General features: G+C 34.5%; 1 protein-coding gene across 2 annotated transcripts in view; it reads right to left on the bottom strand.

Moving 5' to 3' along the window:
- Nucleotides 1–1,883: 1,883 nt before the first annotated feature.
- Nucleotides 1,884–18,282, bottom strand: part of LOC137399229 (autophagy-related protein 2 homolog A-like) — a 67,090-nt gene continuing 50,691 nt past the window's right edge. For both annotated transcript variants that reach the window (XM_068085242.1, XM_068085243.1), the window contains exons 35-38: nucleotides 15,296–15,445; nucleotides 13,967–14,088; nucleotides 10,487–10,770; nucleotides 1,884–2,522 (exon numbers count right to left, since the gene is read on the bottom strand). In XM_068085242.1, coding sequence (XP_067941343.1) covers nucleotides 2,307–2,522; nucleotides 10,487–10,770; nucleotides 13,967–14,088; nucleotides 15,296–15,445 — 772 coding nt within the window. In that variant the 3' untranslated portion in view covers nucleotides 1,884–2,306. The remainder of the gene's footprint in view (nucleotides 2,523–10,486; nucleotides 10,771–13,966; nucleotides 14,089–15,295; nucleotides 15,446–18,282) is intronic.

The raw sequence follows: 18,282 nt of genomic DNA, 5'->3' as shown, positions 1-18,282 counted from the left end.
ATGACTTTCTGAGATATTCAGAGCTGTCTGATATTTTAGGTGTAACTTAAAGGGGTAGTCATGGTATTATATTTAAAAAATACCTATCATTGATTCGGAATACTTGGTAAGCGATCCAAACACTTGTATTTACCATCTGAACGCCTTTGTGAGTGACACTAGAACTGATCTCAAACTATCCAATTAAATGTGTTCAAAAGGCAAATCCATTAAAAACATTTTTAACATACCCGAAACACGTTTATTATAAAACAGGCATTTGGTTATTGTAGCTTACAAACATTATTTACTTAAAAAGATCCCGGGGCAATGACTTTTTATTTCACGTTAGCAGGCAAGCGCTAACCCACCGTCTACAATACTGCCCAACCTAATTATCTACTACTCTCATGCACACCAATCAAGGTAAAAATACTGTAACTCCTTTAGATTGTGAAAGGTAAGACATTAGAATTTGAACGATAGTTTTGTACACCCTCTGTACCTCAACGTGTACTTCCCTAAAGTAAGGAAGCCACAAGCGCCCGTAATAGACAAACTTACCAGATGTGCAGACAACTCTGTTTGCCAATTATCTAAATTCTAGATGATCAGAAACCTGTTAAAATTCTGATTTTCATTGCTCTGATAAAGTTAGCCACTGTTAAATATTAAACGACGAGTGCATCCATGGATACGGGTGAAGGGATACAGCAGGTTTAATAATATCTCTCAGCATGACCCGTGTATTTCTTGCTGACTGACTATTCTTGTGAGCAAACGATGATAACATCGCCCTTTGTATACCTGAGCACGAGTCACCACCAAATAAAAAGGAGGTAATAACCTTGAAAATCTGTTTTTTCATTTTTGTTATCCGTATGTTTGTTCTTTTTTCACATCCAAACTTTCTGGCATAATGTTTTCAGAGCTGTTGAAACAACGCGTAGGTAACCATAGTTTACATGACAAACGTGTAAACAAGGTGCCTCCACTTCACCCGCCTACCTAGTTCTATGAATCCTGGTTTAGATTAGAGGTGGTGGCTCTTTACCAATGTCTTTCCTCTCCACTTAAGTTACCTGGTTGTGTTCCTCCTTTGCCTTGACAGTTTTATAGGTGCCGTTGAATGGTCTACAAGCTTGTCTCTTGCCACTCACATTTGCTGCCAGGTCAGCATAACCTGAGGCATTGCAGCAATCTCTATCTCATATCAGACCAATGTTTCTGCATATAACACTCTTTAATATAAATACAGCATGAAGGGCAATAAATCGATGAGCAGTCGTGATTGCCTGTTAAGATAAAAAGACTATAATGGTCGATGAGTGTTTGAAATGAGCCAGATACATGTAAGCCGACACTCGTGTCAAAGTTTACTACGCTAAAAGCTTGATAATGATCTATAATGTTCTGATAATAACCATTTGTTGAATAATTGCTACCCAAACAGAGAGGTCAAGTATCAGGAGCGACTAATGAGAGCTCTAGCTCACAGATGTACGGCACTTATGTTTATGGTTGTTTACCCATCTCTTAAAACATGGCCGACAAATAAGAGGATTAACGAGTTCTGATGCATTATCCTAGTTCGATCCTAGATCAAGGTCAACCCAGATGATAGCAGAAACTATTATGATTACAGAATTATAGTTGCTTTAGTTAGTCACTTCTTACTTGCGAAAAAAAAGCTATTCGTGATAGCCTTTGGTTTATTTCTTGAACATGATTGAAACCCTATTTAACCACCCTCATAAGCTTACTTGCCCGAACCGGGTACAAATGTGAAGAACTCAAATAGATTGACGCCAAACTGATGTTGAACATTGCTGCTGAAGGGCACCTGTCTTGCTACTGAGTGCATTAATGTTCAAGACATTCAATATGACCAAACCTCCTTCATTCAACTCGCTATATTTTCATAACCTTGAATAACTACAAATAATGATTGTGAAATTAATATTTTATATTTTGAGCCATTTTATTTACAGCAATAAATTGCACAAAATTAGTGTTGACAAAAATAGAGACTATGAAGATATACAAGTGCAGTATCATTTCATGACTGAGTATATCAAAGCACAAATACTACCAATATAAATTTTATATCTAATATTTATCGATTGTGTCATACAGGCATATTTATGCAGTATAAGTTTGAAGTTTAAACATTGAGAGGATAATATTGAAAGTGCTCGTCAAAATAAAAACAATTCCCACAAATTATGAAAGGCAGTTGTTCATGTTAATAGCTTGTCCCTTAGTATAAACCATGAGTATCCCTGGCCATTTAGTGGATAGTCATAACATGGAAGTACGGGATACGGTTATTTGTATTTAGCCTGCGAGTCCTTGTACGCGTCAGGATTATGTTGGTTGATCATGCCATCGACGAGCTTACCCGTTGCTATTGTAGTCGTGCTAAAAGGTCGTATCAGTGTCTTGGGTATAGCGACAGCGAGTGAGCCAACTTGGGCTGCCAGACTTCTATCTCTACAGCTGGCAGCAGCACCATACAGATCATTCGCTGTGTCTCTCAAACCCTGAAAATGCCAAGATAAGAGTAATGTAAACATAATCAGATCAGGGAAGATTGACATGCCCCTTCGTACAGGACAACTGTTCAAACAGTGATCGCTGATTTATAAAATTACAATGTGTGATGCAATAGTCAACTGCAGATGAACGGATTTTGTACAACAGTTTTATATACTATGTCTCCATTGTGCGGAAGATATAGATTTGAAGCTGGACGATTTCAATGGACGTTCGCGTGTCGCGAATTGACGCGGGCGCTTTGTTAGAAAATGATAAGGAATTCTATGTCAGAGGTCATAGGGTCATACTTCTGAATGACTGAAGTTTAAAAATGTTCAAAATGGAATAGCTTGCGCGGCATTTTATTGCACATTATTCGCAAGTGCTGTTTATTTCTTTTGCAGACTTAAAACATTCAATAACAATTTTCAAGTAACAAAACTTTCTCGACTTGCAGGTTTTTGCCATCTCCATCTTGCGGACGATAATCTTGCGGATTAACCGGATTAACCGGGTCATGGAAACATAGCGATACAAAATATATTATGTTTAAAGATTGAGTTAATTAAAAGAATTTTAAAGGAAACACTTACACCTTCCTTTAAAAAAGGGTAAAGAATGCTGAAGCAGAAAATATGTAAGGGCAGACAACTTTTGCTACAGCTATTTTTCACATACTTAGTGTTTATTTCTATCACATTTTGTCATAAACTCAGTGCCATAATAGTCTATATTTCTGTTTATTATCTCCACTTGAGTACAATTTTTTAAGGATGATTATGTTCATGATGTTTTTTATTACAATTTAAATTTAATATCCACAACTATTCAGCAAGAGTTGTAGGTGAGATGCACCTACAACCACTTTAAATAATTAAAAACCTACCTACAAAAAATCTAATGAGCATTAAACATGTGTGTATATCATTTATATCAACTTATGCTACGTAAAGTTGGGGAGTTCCTGTCAAAGATCGCCTATTTACTGTGAAGATACCAACACGCCCACCATGAATGGCCAGGCTTATGAACAACATGTTGCTAGGTAGATGGTAGAACAGGCCTCACAGACTTACACTTCATAGAATTAATAAAAGATACACAATTCCATATCTCACTTCATAGTATCTTTGATGTGTAAACCAAATATTGATTGATCAAATAAATGTCATTGACTGTTTAAACAAAACACTGTGTGGCTTAAATATCTGACAACCGCCTTAGCTATGGATACTGTCATGCTGTGGCAGCAATGTCAGCATGCGCTGACAGCTGGTCAGCTGTATCTGCATCCAACGACCGAGCAATCTCTACACAAAAGATGATGGACAAGTAGGCCTGTGACAACAGAAGATTTTATTACCACAACCATCAGCAGCTCTCTTTAGAGCTCATGTCATCTATTGTGGACTATAGATTGGCAAGATAGTTTAGGAAATGGACAGCAATTTGAGATAACATTCTGAAACCAGTAAGAAACAATATTAACCATTATTATAATCAGATTATGTTAACTTTTTCATCAAAAACTTTCAGTTCAAACTGATTTAAAAAGACGTTCACACTTTCTCACTTAATTTAAGGATAATTTAAAATCTTTTTTTAGCACTTTCAACGTTCTTAGTTCTACTCAAACAATAAGAAGATCAGAAATAGCATTTTTACAAAACCATTGCAGAAAATGCTTATAGACGGACTTGCAGACTAATATAAATTTGATCAATCAACTTCTTCATAAGCAGAATAAAATGAAAATCTTATCTGTAATGTAACAAAGGTAAATGGAACACCATGTAATTTAAATAGAAGTTAATACGCACAGGATTTTAGCTCAGATAAAAAAATTTAACAATTTAATTCAACCCTCAGTGTATATTAACGATATATAGATCATAATATCAGAAGTCAGTGTATATTAACAATAGATAGATCACAATATCAGAAGACAGTGTATATTAACAATAGATAAATCATAATATCAGAAGGCAGTGTATATTAACAATAGATAGATCATAATATCAGAAGTCAGTGTATATTAACAATAAATCGATCATAATATCAGAAGTCAGTGTATATTAACAATAGATAGATCATAATATCAGGAGTCAGTGTATATTAACAATATATAGATCATAATATCAGAAGTCAGTGTATATAAACAATAGATAGATCATAATATCAGAAGTCAGTGTATATTAACAATAGATAGATCACAATATCAGAAGTCAGTGTATATTAACAATAGATAAATCATAATATCAGAAGGCAGTGTATATTAACAATAGATAGATCATAATATCAGAAGTCAGTGTATATTAACAGAAGATAGATGATAATATCAGGAGTCAGAATTAAAAGACTCATCAGATCAAGGATTTTAAATTCTATCATGATGAGCAAGCTGCAAAAGCTGCAAACAATGCTGGGCCAATTCAACATGAATTGATTTTATGCAAACACGATGTGATTAAAACAGCTGCATTAATAATTCTTAACAAATACACATACAAGAAAGGTAATTACTAAGTTTTCATTAGTGTATTTCAAATTATAAAGCTCCATATCAAAATAGCGAAAAACCAAACATGAACCAGTAGAATAAACTTTAAAGCCAGGTTGTTTAACCAATAGGAAATTGGTATGGAAGTGGTATTATTTGCATATTTCATTATAAAAAGCTTTTGATGACAAGCTATTAAGCTGATCATGTCTAGAATCAGAGCGCTTTAGTTGCAATGCGAGGTGTTTCAATGTAACACTAACACGGTCTTCAGAGAGATAAAGGGCACACATGAGGTGCCCTCATGTGTGCACTCACGTTTAGCTTCGAGCGTGTAGGAAAGTGCAAGAAAATTTGTAGTAGAAAAAATATAAAACAAAAAAAGAAATATTATTTGTAACTATTTTATACATTTACATCATAAATACACATTATAATTTCAGAAACATGAAAATATTATAAATTGCATAAAAACAAAAACCGATATCTAATACGAGTGGTCCGCACTTAACGACAACGTTACATCCTGAAGACTTTGTCGTTACGTGACTCTATTGTTAAATGAACCCCACCCCTTCGAGCCTCCACAGCATACGTAAAGGCTATTTACGCTGTAATGCATTTACCCACTTTTTTCCTTCTCTACTTTGTTGTCTTTTTTAATAACACATGTAAACCTTTTAACAAGTACATTAAATTTTTTGTCATTAAAAAAGTACATCAAACTTTTTTTTCTATTCAAGTTTTGTGTATGCACGAGCATGTAAACAAATGTTAAGCTTCCGTAGAGTACTTTGTGGTAGACGTTACATATTTTGACTTATTTTTTATGTTTACCTTCAAGGCATTTCTCTTTTCATTTAGCATTTTGTATGTAAAAGAGGTCTTTTTTATAATGCTTCAACTACATCAGATATTAGCCTAACATCCGACACTGAACGTGGATAAAAACCATGACATGGCTAGTGTACATATGTAGTACCTATACATTCATGGCTACTTTAATGATTTTAAATGACATATTTCAGAAAAAGGATATACATGTATTTGACAAGTATCTCCATTTGTAACATGGTGTCGTAACTCCGAGCCCGTTGTGAGTGAGGATGAGTTGTATAACAAAGTTTGATAGTGATATTCAGCAAACACTGATGATGCAAGCTTGGTGAATATAAGATAGATTACTTCAGGTGGCACTGAGGAAAAGAAGATAAGATAACTCCTATATAAAAAGGCTACAAGCTAGTCATGTATGTACGATTAATATTTTATTGGTATTAGTAGTAATCAACAAAATGAAGTTTTCCATTACATGCCAAAAGGAATAACAATAATAAAAGGACAGAAATCAGGAATTATTGAGTGAGTTGAACAAACATTTTTTGAAAGTTGATAATCTAATAGTACTGGGGCGGAGTCGGGAAACTAGTGTCATATTCTTGGAAAGAAAAACTGCTATCGATCCTTTGTTTACATTAGTATGAAATATGAGTTAACCAAACTAATCTAGACTGGCACCACGTAAAACGACTTAGTAATACAAGTAGATTAGAATAGAGGTATTATTCAGCAAACTGATGAGATGATCATAGATTTAACAGAAAGATTACATTAGTTTTACTATAAATATGTGAAACCTTTTAGAATGGTTGCCAAGGATAAATAAAAACTAGGCTGAAGGTATTAAATCATAACTGTGGGAAGATTGACTTTACCTCATTATAACGAATGCTTGTAGGACAATATGGGTGACATAACCAGATTTAATCAGCTGCGTCAAAAGGTATCTACTCCCACCAATTTGGATTTTCCTTAAACTATCTGCCAACTCACACGCTGAGCCAGAACAACGGCAGCAGACAAAGTATTTTTGCTCTCAGCTCAAATCAGCGATAACGTGTACAAACACCATGACTTTAAAGTCAGTATAAAACTGAGAAATGTTCCTAAACTCAAAAATTTATTTAGGGGAAAATATGTAGGGGTGAGCAAAACTAGTAGTCCCGTGAGAGATTGTCAGGTGTAATAACTATGTTTATAATTATTCTGCCAATAATTATTCACCTGGATTATTATTAGATTATTTGTGCATAATTCCAATAGGTGATCGATTGGGGCAGGTGGTAGAGCATTGGTCTACCAAGCTGAAAGTCCTGACTTCAAAACCCTTCAAAAAAGTTCACCTTTTTCCCAACCTCAAAGCATCGCTACGGACAGATGGACGAACACAGCTCTTATTATAGTAAGATTTTTGTTAAAAATGAACAAACTATACAAAGTCGACAAGTAAGTTTTATGGAGATGACGTCAGCTTTTTATGAAATATTATTCTTGGGTTGGATACTTTTTGGCCAGCCTCTACTAAGTAAAACACACAAAGCTTCGACTCATGTTGAATCATCAGCTTTTAAGTAGAATTGCTGCCATAGAGCAGAGAAACACTTTGAATGTTATATCTATGCATAGAGTGTCTAAGAGTTTTGTTGAGTCAACTTTTTTAACATTTTTATCGACTAAAAGTGTGAGAAGATAAGCTGCCATTCGCTAAAGTCACTTAAATATTGCTATTATTTTTCTGTAAAATATGTTTGGTTAAAATGAAAATGATTTTAATGCAGTTGTGTCTAACCACAGCTGATCAACTATTAAAAAACGATTTTCATTATATTTTGGGTGTTATTAAAGGTAAGTAGCAATTTTGTGTTGAAGCCACTTTCATATAATACTCGTGAAGATGAAATACATTATTTTGTCGCTTAAATTTTGGATATTCTATTTGACTTTTGTGAGAATAAGTAAGAATTGTTATAGAATAAATGTGTTAAGAAATAAGGAGGTGAAGTCTAGAGTACACTGTAGTTGGTAACAGTAACCCGCTTGCTATTCAATATATCAAACTGATGGGTCAAATGTCAAAGTTCTGATAGCAGCATTCCAAAATGTGCAACCAACAGTCCGGCAGCAAAATGGTTGAATAAAATACCACAACTTGTTTACAGAATCAATTTTAGCCACTTACGAAAGAAAATTGGTGAACGGGTAACAAATATATCACAAAAATTATACACTACCAACTATGTAATTAAAAATTGACTTCCCTTGCATTCTAAACAAAAATAGCACGAAACAAGCGTTTGTATCGCTGAATTATAATATAATATTAACTGAACGTATGATGGTGATTAATAGACCTCTTAAAATAAACACGTCATTTGTTACTAATTCAAAGTTTGTCAAGAATTTACTAGTATCTGCACATTATGAAAAAATGTATTAAAAACTAAGTTTATATTCTTGAACAAAATTGGCCAAAGTTAACACAGTGTTTGAGCATACACATACATGTGACTATAGAAAGGTGAACTGGTGACCTCTGGAGTATTAGTAGCATCTTAGTATTTAGTTGGTCAGCCCATATTGTCAATCACAGGATAGGATAAAATGGGTACTCAATAGTTAAGATTATATTTCTTGAGAATCCTTTTTTGTAGCAGACAGAGTGTCTATAAAACTCCTTCTCAAATATCTATAATACGTATGGTCTGAGATAATAAAGAGGATTTACGCCAAAAGTGACAAAAAACACTGAAAAAAATAACTTAGTAGTCCGCTAATTGCCATCACGACTGTAAAGGCTCGTCCTAACCAATAACTCACGGAGGCTTCGGGTGAAATCTCAAAATAGGTCACTAATTTCACAACAGTATCAAATATTTTATTTTAAATAATCAACAAAAATTGTTTAATAATAATGTTAATAATATCTCTAAAAGCAAATCTGAAATAGCCTAAATTACAGTCTTTCTTGCAAGGAAATCTGAAATAGCCTAAATTACAGTCTTTCTTGCAAGGAAATCTGAAATAGCCTAAATTACAGTCTTTCTTGCAAGGAAATCTGAAATAGCCTAAATTACAGTCTTTCTTGCAAGGAAATCTGAAATAGCCTAAATTACAGTCTTTCTTGCAAGGAAATCTGAAATAGCCTAAATTACAGTCTTTCTTGCAAGGAAATCTGAAATAGCCTAAATTACAGTCTTTCTTGCAAGGAAATCTGAAATAGCCTAAATTACAGTCTTTCTTGCAAGGAAATAGTACACGGCGCTCAGGCCACGTCGCGATTATTTAATTTCTAAACAGTGATGGCAAGAGCACATGTTATAGATGCTGCTTCGTGTAGTCAGCTGCTTTGGACACACACCATGAGCCACATAGCCATGAGTGGGGATTAGATGCAAAGAATAAAAGCTAAAAACAGCCCCAACGTACCAAAAGAATTTGAATCAAGATAGCGAGGCTCCAATTATTTAGGTGAACTGCTAAAATATCAACAGATTTTGTTTTAAAATATTCAAGAAAGGTATAATTACTATAAACCATCCCAGAGAATTAGTTGGTATGGTGATTGTTCATGCAGTCCCAACCCTGATGGTATCAAATGAGGTTTATGAGCAAACCCAAACCCAGTAATTATTCAGTTTATGCCACTGCAGAATGTTTCCTGAAACCACTCATTCACAATTTTTTCCAAATATAGGTAAAACATGCTTTGGCAGCGCGTCAGTCACTGGCACTTGGAAAAAGGTGAACTTCACATTATGATAGGAATCTCTCTGTCACAATTTAATAGCTATAACTGAACTACTTCAATATTCGAAAGATTTTGTTGAGTAACTGGTTAATTGTACATTTCCAAATAACTTCTATTTTTTAATAATTTTTGAGATGTTCATTATTATGATAGTGAATTGATGTGAAATTCAAGCAATTTTAAAAATAAAATAGTTTAAATTATTTCATAAGTACAGGCGCTAATAATCTAGTATTATCACATCAAACAAAAAATGGTAAAAGAAAAAGGGACGAAAAAGGTGCTTTTCATCATTGAAAATGTTGTTAACTTGTAGAGGGTTTTATGGACAGTGAGTGTCGTTTTGAGAAATGAACCAGGAGCCAGAATAATGTGCAAGACAACCGTTAGTGTAGTACACTGTTGAACAACTTTGAAATTTAAAGATCACCTCACACAAAGTCTTTGCAGATTTTATCAAAAAGTATTGGTATTTTTTTATCATTTGTGATTGTTTTTGATGTTTGAGGTGATTTGACTGTCAGGATGTTTCAAGATTAAAATTCAAGCAAAAGTGCGATTATGACATCTATAGTTGCACTTCAGCATAGAGACTGACAGAATAGAGACACGTAACACTGTAACTTGAACACAATAGCAGATATCAATAACGAGAGACAGGCAGCCGCACAACTAGTGATGTCATTTCACGCGTATTTTTATTCTGAGCGTTTTAACTGTGATCAAGTTTTGTCGAGTTTAATCTTGAAACATCCTGGCAGTCAGATCACCTCAAACATCACAAACAATCGTAAAAGATTGAAAAATATGGATAGTTTCTAATAAAATCTACTGCAACTTTGTACAAGTTCGTCTATAAGGAAACCTAGACAAAGCCTCACCTCAGCAAGAATTTGCAGGGCGTCGTTAGCACCTTCCCTGATATCTCTTGGCTGACTGTTCTTATGTCTAAGCCTGTGGGAGGGCGGTTTGTCTGGTGATAGAAGGTCATAGGACAATTCGGCCATGCCTTGTATTGCAACAATAAGCCTGTTAGTAATCTCTAGCATGGCGATAGAGGTGGAAGAGGAGAAGCTGTTTGCTCCTCGTTGGAGACCGCGCACCACTCTCCCATCCTTGTGGTACTGTTCTATCGGCATCCATATGAGGTCAGCCAGTCCTTGGTCTAAAAGGTACATACATTACCAATGATGATGACAATAATAGTGATGATCATAATAGGAACAACCGGTCAATGTACTAAACCATAAGCACTTAAAGGGTCACTCACGCCAAAAATTTAAACAATTTTATACAAAATTATAGATATTTTTCTCTCATTTGAAATTTTGTTGTTTTAGGCAATCTGACAGACAGGATGTTTCTTGATTAAAATTGACAAAACTTGATCGCGGTTAAAACACTCAGAAGAAAGAGACCTAACCAGACGTCTTTATAAATGACCTTAGTAGTTGTGCATATTGTTTATAAGTGATAAACATATGGTCCCATCAGCATCGGGTAGTCATATGTTTAAACAGCATTCAGAGATACACAGTGAGACAATTTCCTACCAACCTGATTTTAAATTATTTGAAAAATATCGCAATGTATCTAAGGCTATATTTGAAGTTTTATTTCAGCAATCATGAGCAAATTCAAAATGAAATATGTCAACAGAGACTCGTAGCACTGTAACATGTATGCAATAGTCGATGTCATAACGAGAGGGACGAACAGGAAGAGCGACTACTGATGTCATAACGAGAGGGACAAACAGGAAGAGCGGACTACTGATGTCATTTTCAGAGAAGTATTTTTGTTCTGACCGTTTTAAATGCGATAAAGTTGTGTCGATTTTTATCTTGAAACCTCCTGGCACACCTGAAACAGCAAACAAAATCTCAAATGATAGAAAAATAACCTATACTTTCTGATAAAGTCTACTAAGATTTGATGTGATTGACCATGTAATATACAAACTGAGTTGTAGAGAAGAGAGAATTTATAAATAAGCCAACGATCTTAAATTTCAAGTACAAAGAGCAGTTCACAAACTGAACTGATTGGGTCTGTGATAATAACTCTTAATCTATTTTCCGTGGTTTGAAGCAGTTCAAAGTAAGCATAAGACCCAATAGGAAGTCAGATTGACTTGTCAGTGATTACAGTCAACCATTTATTAGTATTATAACCACTTCTGATTATGAGTACTTCATGTGAATCAAATTACTTTGTAAAAACAAAACAGGTATGCCTATTATCTATTATTTATCGCATTCGCTGTTCCAGACTGAATTTTATTGGACAATTTTAAAGCTAGCAAATGACTGTATATCACATATCGCTGGTGTAAACAGCTGCATCGCCTACATACATTGTTATGTAACCTTCATTACAATAAGAGCCGTGCCCAGCCTGGCTGAAGCCACGGTTAGATGTGGAGAAAAAAGCTTGCATCATACAGGATTTGAACTTGAACATTCAGCTTAGCAACCAGGCACGCTACAATTTTCGCGACTCAACCTCGTTATTGCATCTTAGAATAATTAAGCACATAGCTAGTACACCTGCCGAAATCTTACAGCACATGAGACCATTAGATTACTAGTTTATAAAAATGCGACTAGATATATTATTTGCGACTAGATATAGGTATTTTCAAAATACCTAACAAAAAGCCGCTACTAAATGGGGCTTAAAAGCTGAGTGAACTAAATAACAAGGAGCACAAGCTAAACTTCTAGACTTCAACGCAGGCTTTGGGTTCAGTGTCAGACTGCAATAGCTAACTAAACGCAGGTAGTAGGGAAGGTCTAAGTCATTTCCGTTCACTTTGCTGACATAATAATGAACAGCAAGCCCGGTTAAAGAAATATCACAACCAGTATATTGGTATAGGAATTAGATAATGTAAGCTAAATATTGGGTTACACCAATACTAAACAAATGTGTCAATCTTATTGTGATCAATAATTCAATTTAGTCGCTAGAAATCACACGAATGCTATTTCATCAAATATCAGCATGTTTTACAAACACCCGAATAAATCTTGAAAACTGAGAGAAACTTGGTTAAAAAAAGAGAAAAAATATGAATGAATTATCAGCATCGCACTACAGATATGGTGTTTCAGCTGCATAGAGTATAAAAGAGACCGAATGTTACTAATTGAGATGACAACTCCTGCTCGGACTTAGTTAACAATTTTTGCTAATCCACTGATGAAAAGTCTTTGGTGAGTAATTCTGGCTTACCGCCACACGATTAGACAAAGGTTACATTGGGAGTTGACTCCACTTAGCATCCCTCGTTTATCATAAGATTTTTGCAATAAAGCTAATTAACTTTACTAGATGTTTTCTCATCAAAATTTACAAATCCTGCTTTGACATTTTTTAGCTTGCGAGGGTTTAATACTAACAATAATTAAAATGAAATGTATGTCTAGACTTAGTAGTTTTAAGTCTTCATTGTGTTTTTGTTCATGACACCACATGGCAATATCTTTCTTTTTATTTATTTTTTGTTGCACCATAAATATAATATTGTTTTTATAAAAATGAATACAGACTGCACAAAAAAAATACAGTATATAAAATAAAATACAGCTTTAACAACTAGTTTTTTTTAATTTCTACTCGACAGTGAACGATAAATTGATACAAAGAGGCAGCTCTTTATCCACCAGTCTGATGTAGCAAGCATTGAATGCCGAGTGTTTACATTACCACACAGCACAATTGTAATCTAAAGAAGGTGTGACAACGATAAAGTATTTTGTGAAAATCAAACAACTTGGCATTAATAAAGCGTAATTTCCCTGTGAAACTACTTCCAGCTGTCTGACAAGCTTGCGCCGTGGGCAGTAAGGCGAGTAGACAACCAATTATAAACACAACGTACCAGTAAATTATTGTGGCTATAGAATTTTAACACTTCGGGTAACACGTTATAATCATGTTGGTTTCTGTTGTCACAGCTTTTGAAGAACTCTGTTTATTAAAGTCTAATATTCATCACAAAAACAAATATTATCCCTAATATAATTACGCAGGAGTTGTCATTCCACAATTTTTTTCTTTTAATTCATGCCCATTTTTCTTTTTAATTGATGCCTACATGAATCAGAGCATGAAAAAGCTATTACGGTATAAAATTATCAAAGTTCTCATGACACATTTTCTTGGAGCGGTGCAGTTACTGCAATTATCTCCCAAGCATAACATTAAACGAATTTTAATTGTTCGCACTGTACATAAGGTAACACATGATACTGCTAGCAAATATTCCATCGTGAGGCTTGGTGACGCCAAACTTGATAAAAACTTTGTCTAGTAAGGTGAATTACCTAACCAATCAAAACATTTTACAAACTTACAGAGAGTCACAAATGAACTGAGTGGACCAATTCCTCCGATAATAGAAGGAATCTGAGATCTTGCTATGTCCTTCTGCCACTCATTGATACAGAACTGTAGCAGCTTGTCAACTCCAAGTATGCTGCAATCAGACAGGTGTATCGGTCATATGAACAGGCACATAGGTCATATGAACAGGCACATAGGTCATATGAACAGGAGTATAGGTCATATGAACAGGTGTATAAGTCATATGAACAGGCGTATAAGTCATATGAACAAGTATATAGGCCACATGAACAAGTATATAGTCATATGAACAAGCATATAGGCCATATGAACCGGCAGACAGGTCATATGAACAAGTATATATGTAAGTCATATGAACAAGTATATATGTAAGTCATATGAACAGGTATATAGATTATATGAACAGGCATATATAGGCTATATGAACAGACATATCGGTTATATGAACAAGCATATAGGTTATATGAACCGGCATATAGGTCATATGAACCAGCATAAAGGTCATATGAACAGGTATTTAGGTTATATGAACAGGCATATAAGTCATATGAACAGGCATATAAGTCATATGAACAGGTATACAAGTCATATGAACAGGTATACAAGTCATATGAACAGGTATATGTAATATGAACAGGCATATATGTCATATGAACAGGCATATAAGTCGTATGAACAAGCATATAAGTCGTATGAACAGGCATGTAAGTCGTATGAACAGGTATATAGGTCATATGAACAGGTATATAGGTCATATGAACAGATATATAGGTCATATGAACAGGTATATAGGTCATATGAACAAGTATATAAGTCATATGAACAGGTATATAGGTCTCTCTCTCTTATCAGTGGCTTTGCTAATCCTAATAACAAAGACTCTGTCATTCAATCATATCACAGGGAGTTATTGCCTTTTGCCAAATTTAATGGCAAGTGCATATAAAATTTTCATTCAATAAAACAGTTTCATTTATGCCAAATACAATGATTATAAATAACCTAAACGTATAAAATAGTTTTTCAATCTGTATTATAAGTATGCAGTCTCTCAATTCTGTTAGTGAATTAACCTAGCTCTTATACCTTTACCTGATGAACAACAAAATTTATTTCCAGTTGCAAAACAATCTTAAAATGAACAAGAGAAGCCAACCCCCAATTAAAGGAATAATCATATATGGTAAGCAAATAGCTCATCCCAGAGAGCTATGATGTGTGCTACAGGCACGTTTAAATGAGCCAAAATGTAAAAAGCATCCAGATGTTTCATATGTAAGATTGCCATTTTAAGATCAAAACTGAGGATAGCTGCATACCCTCTGTTCCATTTGAGAGCCTTGAGTCTGATGTTAGCATTCCTGAGAGAAGTCAAACCTTTCACTACTCCCGTTATGTTCTGATCCATGTCTATGCGCTTGGGTACATAGTCAAGTATGATGAGCACCTCTGGTGTGAAGACAAAGTTTCTACAAGAAACTCATTTACTTTTGACACCCATAGTCATGCATACACAGACTTACATGTAGTCATACATACACAGACATACACGTAGTCTTACATACACAGACATACATGTAGTCATACATATACAGACATACGCGTAGTCATACCAGAGAGAGATACATGTAGTCAGCTAAACTGTTTATACATTTGTTTAGTCTGATGGAACAAAGGGAGTTAGATTGAAACATTTCTATTAAAAATAGCCAGAAGTCTTCCTGCTCAAAAGTTCCTTGTTTAAATTTGAATTACAGTAAGCCCTCGCTATTGAGCAGCTCACTTTTAGCGACTTTGCAGACTTTTTCATGACGCATTGTGAGCTGGATAATAATTGTACTATATAAGAAATATATTATGGTTTTAATTATAATCAAAACCATAAAAATAGAAACTACTGAACCTTTAAATATAAATAACATCAAAAGATGTTGATGACACGTAAAGTTGACAAACTACTAGAATAGGTTGAAGTTTATCAGTGCGACTACTTTAATAAGGCAATCAAATAGCATTCACCAAACATAGCTACATCTTCCAATAGTGGATACGACTGTACAACTCGTGAAACAGCCCAGAGAAGATAACTCCAGATAGTACAGCAATGTGTGACAAAATAAAAATCATAAGATTTCATCAATCAAAGATCATTTTTTGATAAGAGCTCTTCATTCGTTCAAATAAATACATAATCTCTACACAACCTTATTGTAGGCAAAGATGGTTCTGAGAAAGGTAGAAAAATCCCAACCGCAAAGCAACAACTAAAGTTAACTAGAGTTCCACTCAATCTAAGCAATATTCCCATGATGCCTTAGCTTAGCTCCATTTGAAGCCTGCACCAGAAATAATTCGAGAGTTGTTTCCCCACTCGATCCAACACCAGAGTTAACTCCACAGTTACGCTTTGTTTTTTTTACACTTTTGGTTTGTTGGTCACTAGTTGTTTTGTTTTGGATATGTTAGTCCTTTCGTACATAATATGTTAGTCCTTTTGTGTGTAATATGTTAGTCCTTTTGTGTGTAATATGTTAGTCCTTTTGTACGTAATATGTTAGTCCTTTTGTGCGTAATATGTTAGGCCTTTTGAACGTAATATGTTAGTCCTTTGGTACGTAATATATTAGTCCTTTTGTACGTAATATGTTAGACCTTTTGTGCGTAATATGTTAGTCCTTTTGTATGTAATATGATAGTCCTTTTGTGCGTAATATGATAGTCCTTTTGTGTGTAATATGTTAGTCTTTTTGTACGTAATATGATAGTCCTTTTGTGAGTAATATGATAGTCCTTTTGTGTGTAATAGAGGTGGAACGAGACAGGTTTTTTAAGTTCGAGACGAGACTCAAGACACTGTCTTGTAAAAATTCGAGACTCGAGACACGAGACACGAGACAGTAAAATAATGAGCATTTGGTGATGATTTCACTACACAAGTACTAGCTACTTGGTATATATGAAATTGATAAAACTCTTTTTAAATTGAATTTTTACCTGGTGTAAATGATTTAAATACAACATTTTAATAGTGATATGCATGTAGTTTTTGTAAACAAAAGTGACACAAACAGTTCTAAAATACCGAAGTTATATATTCTAAGAATTTTGAGCTTGATTGATCATAATTATTATAAACATATTGCTTTGTACATGTATATTTTTACCATCTATTGAATAGGTCTTACTTTTTAATGTAATGTGTAATGAAACCGATAGCCGTCGCTCTACAAAGAAATACCGCAACTAAAAGAACACACGATAACACTTTCATTCTTATCGTTTCATTAATGTTAAGTTTTGTTTGTGTATTAACTGTAGTGTGTAAATTATATTTAAATTGTACTCATGAAATTATATTAATTACTGTATACATGTACATGTATATTCTTATAATGAACTAACAATAACGTCATTGTTAACCAAACACGGACTATGGTCGACACGGCCTTTCGTTCGTTTCTCTGTGTCCGGGCAAGTTTTACCCGCGATTGGTAGTATATAAAAGAGGCCCGAATTTTATGAAGGGCAGTTGTTTAGACACGATACACAGATTAGCGTTTAGACACGATACAATAAAATACCGACATTTTACCCGCAAAAGTCTTATTTATTAAATTGGATTATCCGAAGGGTAATTAGATACGACCCGGTATCTGTTTTAAGGACACAGAACCGAACTACAATATATTAACAGGGTCGTTGTCCGGACTACATGATTAGACTTGGTGGCCAACATAATCAATAGCAACAGGTAGTAACGGACCGGGTATAACTGTAAAGGCAGTTGCTCGCAATCCATTACAATATATGGAGTTGTTGTTACCGCAAGAAGCCAAGTTTTAATAACAACCGTGCGCAGGCGCTTTAGTTCTATTTCCTGTCTCGAGTTTGGCAATAGTCAAGTCGAGACGAGACCGATACGAGACAGGTCGATACTCGAGATGTCGAGATGTCTCGTTCCACCTCTAGTGCGTAATATGTTAGTCCTTTTGTGTGTAATATGTTAGTCCTTTTGTGTGTAATATGTTAGTCCTTTTGCGCGTAATATGTTAGTCCTTTTGTGCGTAATATGATAGTCCTTTTGTGTGTAATATGATAGTCCTTTTGTGCGTAATATGTTAGTCCTTTTGTGCGTAACATGATAGTCCTTTTGTACGTAATATGTTAGTCCTTTTGTACGTAATATGTTAGTCCTTTTATGCGTAATATGTTAGTGTTTTTGTACGTAATATGATAGTCCTTTTGTGCGTAATATGATAGTCCTTTTGTGCGTAATATGATAGTCCTTTTGTGCGTAATATGATAG

The sequence above is a fragment of the Watersipora subatra genome, chromosome 7, assembly GCF_963576615.1.
Source record: "Watersipora subatra chromosome 7, tzWatSuba1.1, whole genome shotgun sequence".
NCBI classification, from domain to species: Eukaryota; Metazoa; Bryozoa; class Gymnolaemata; order Cheilostomatida; family Watersiporidae; genus Watersipora; species Watersipora subatra.
Note: the sequence above shows the minus strand (reverse complement) of the source record. Positions and strands in the feature narration are given on the sequence as shown.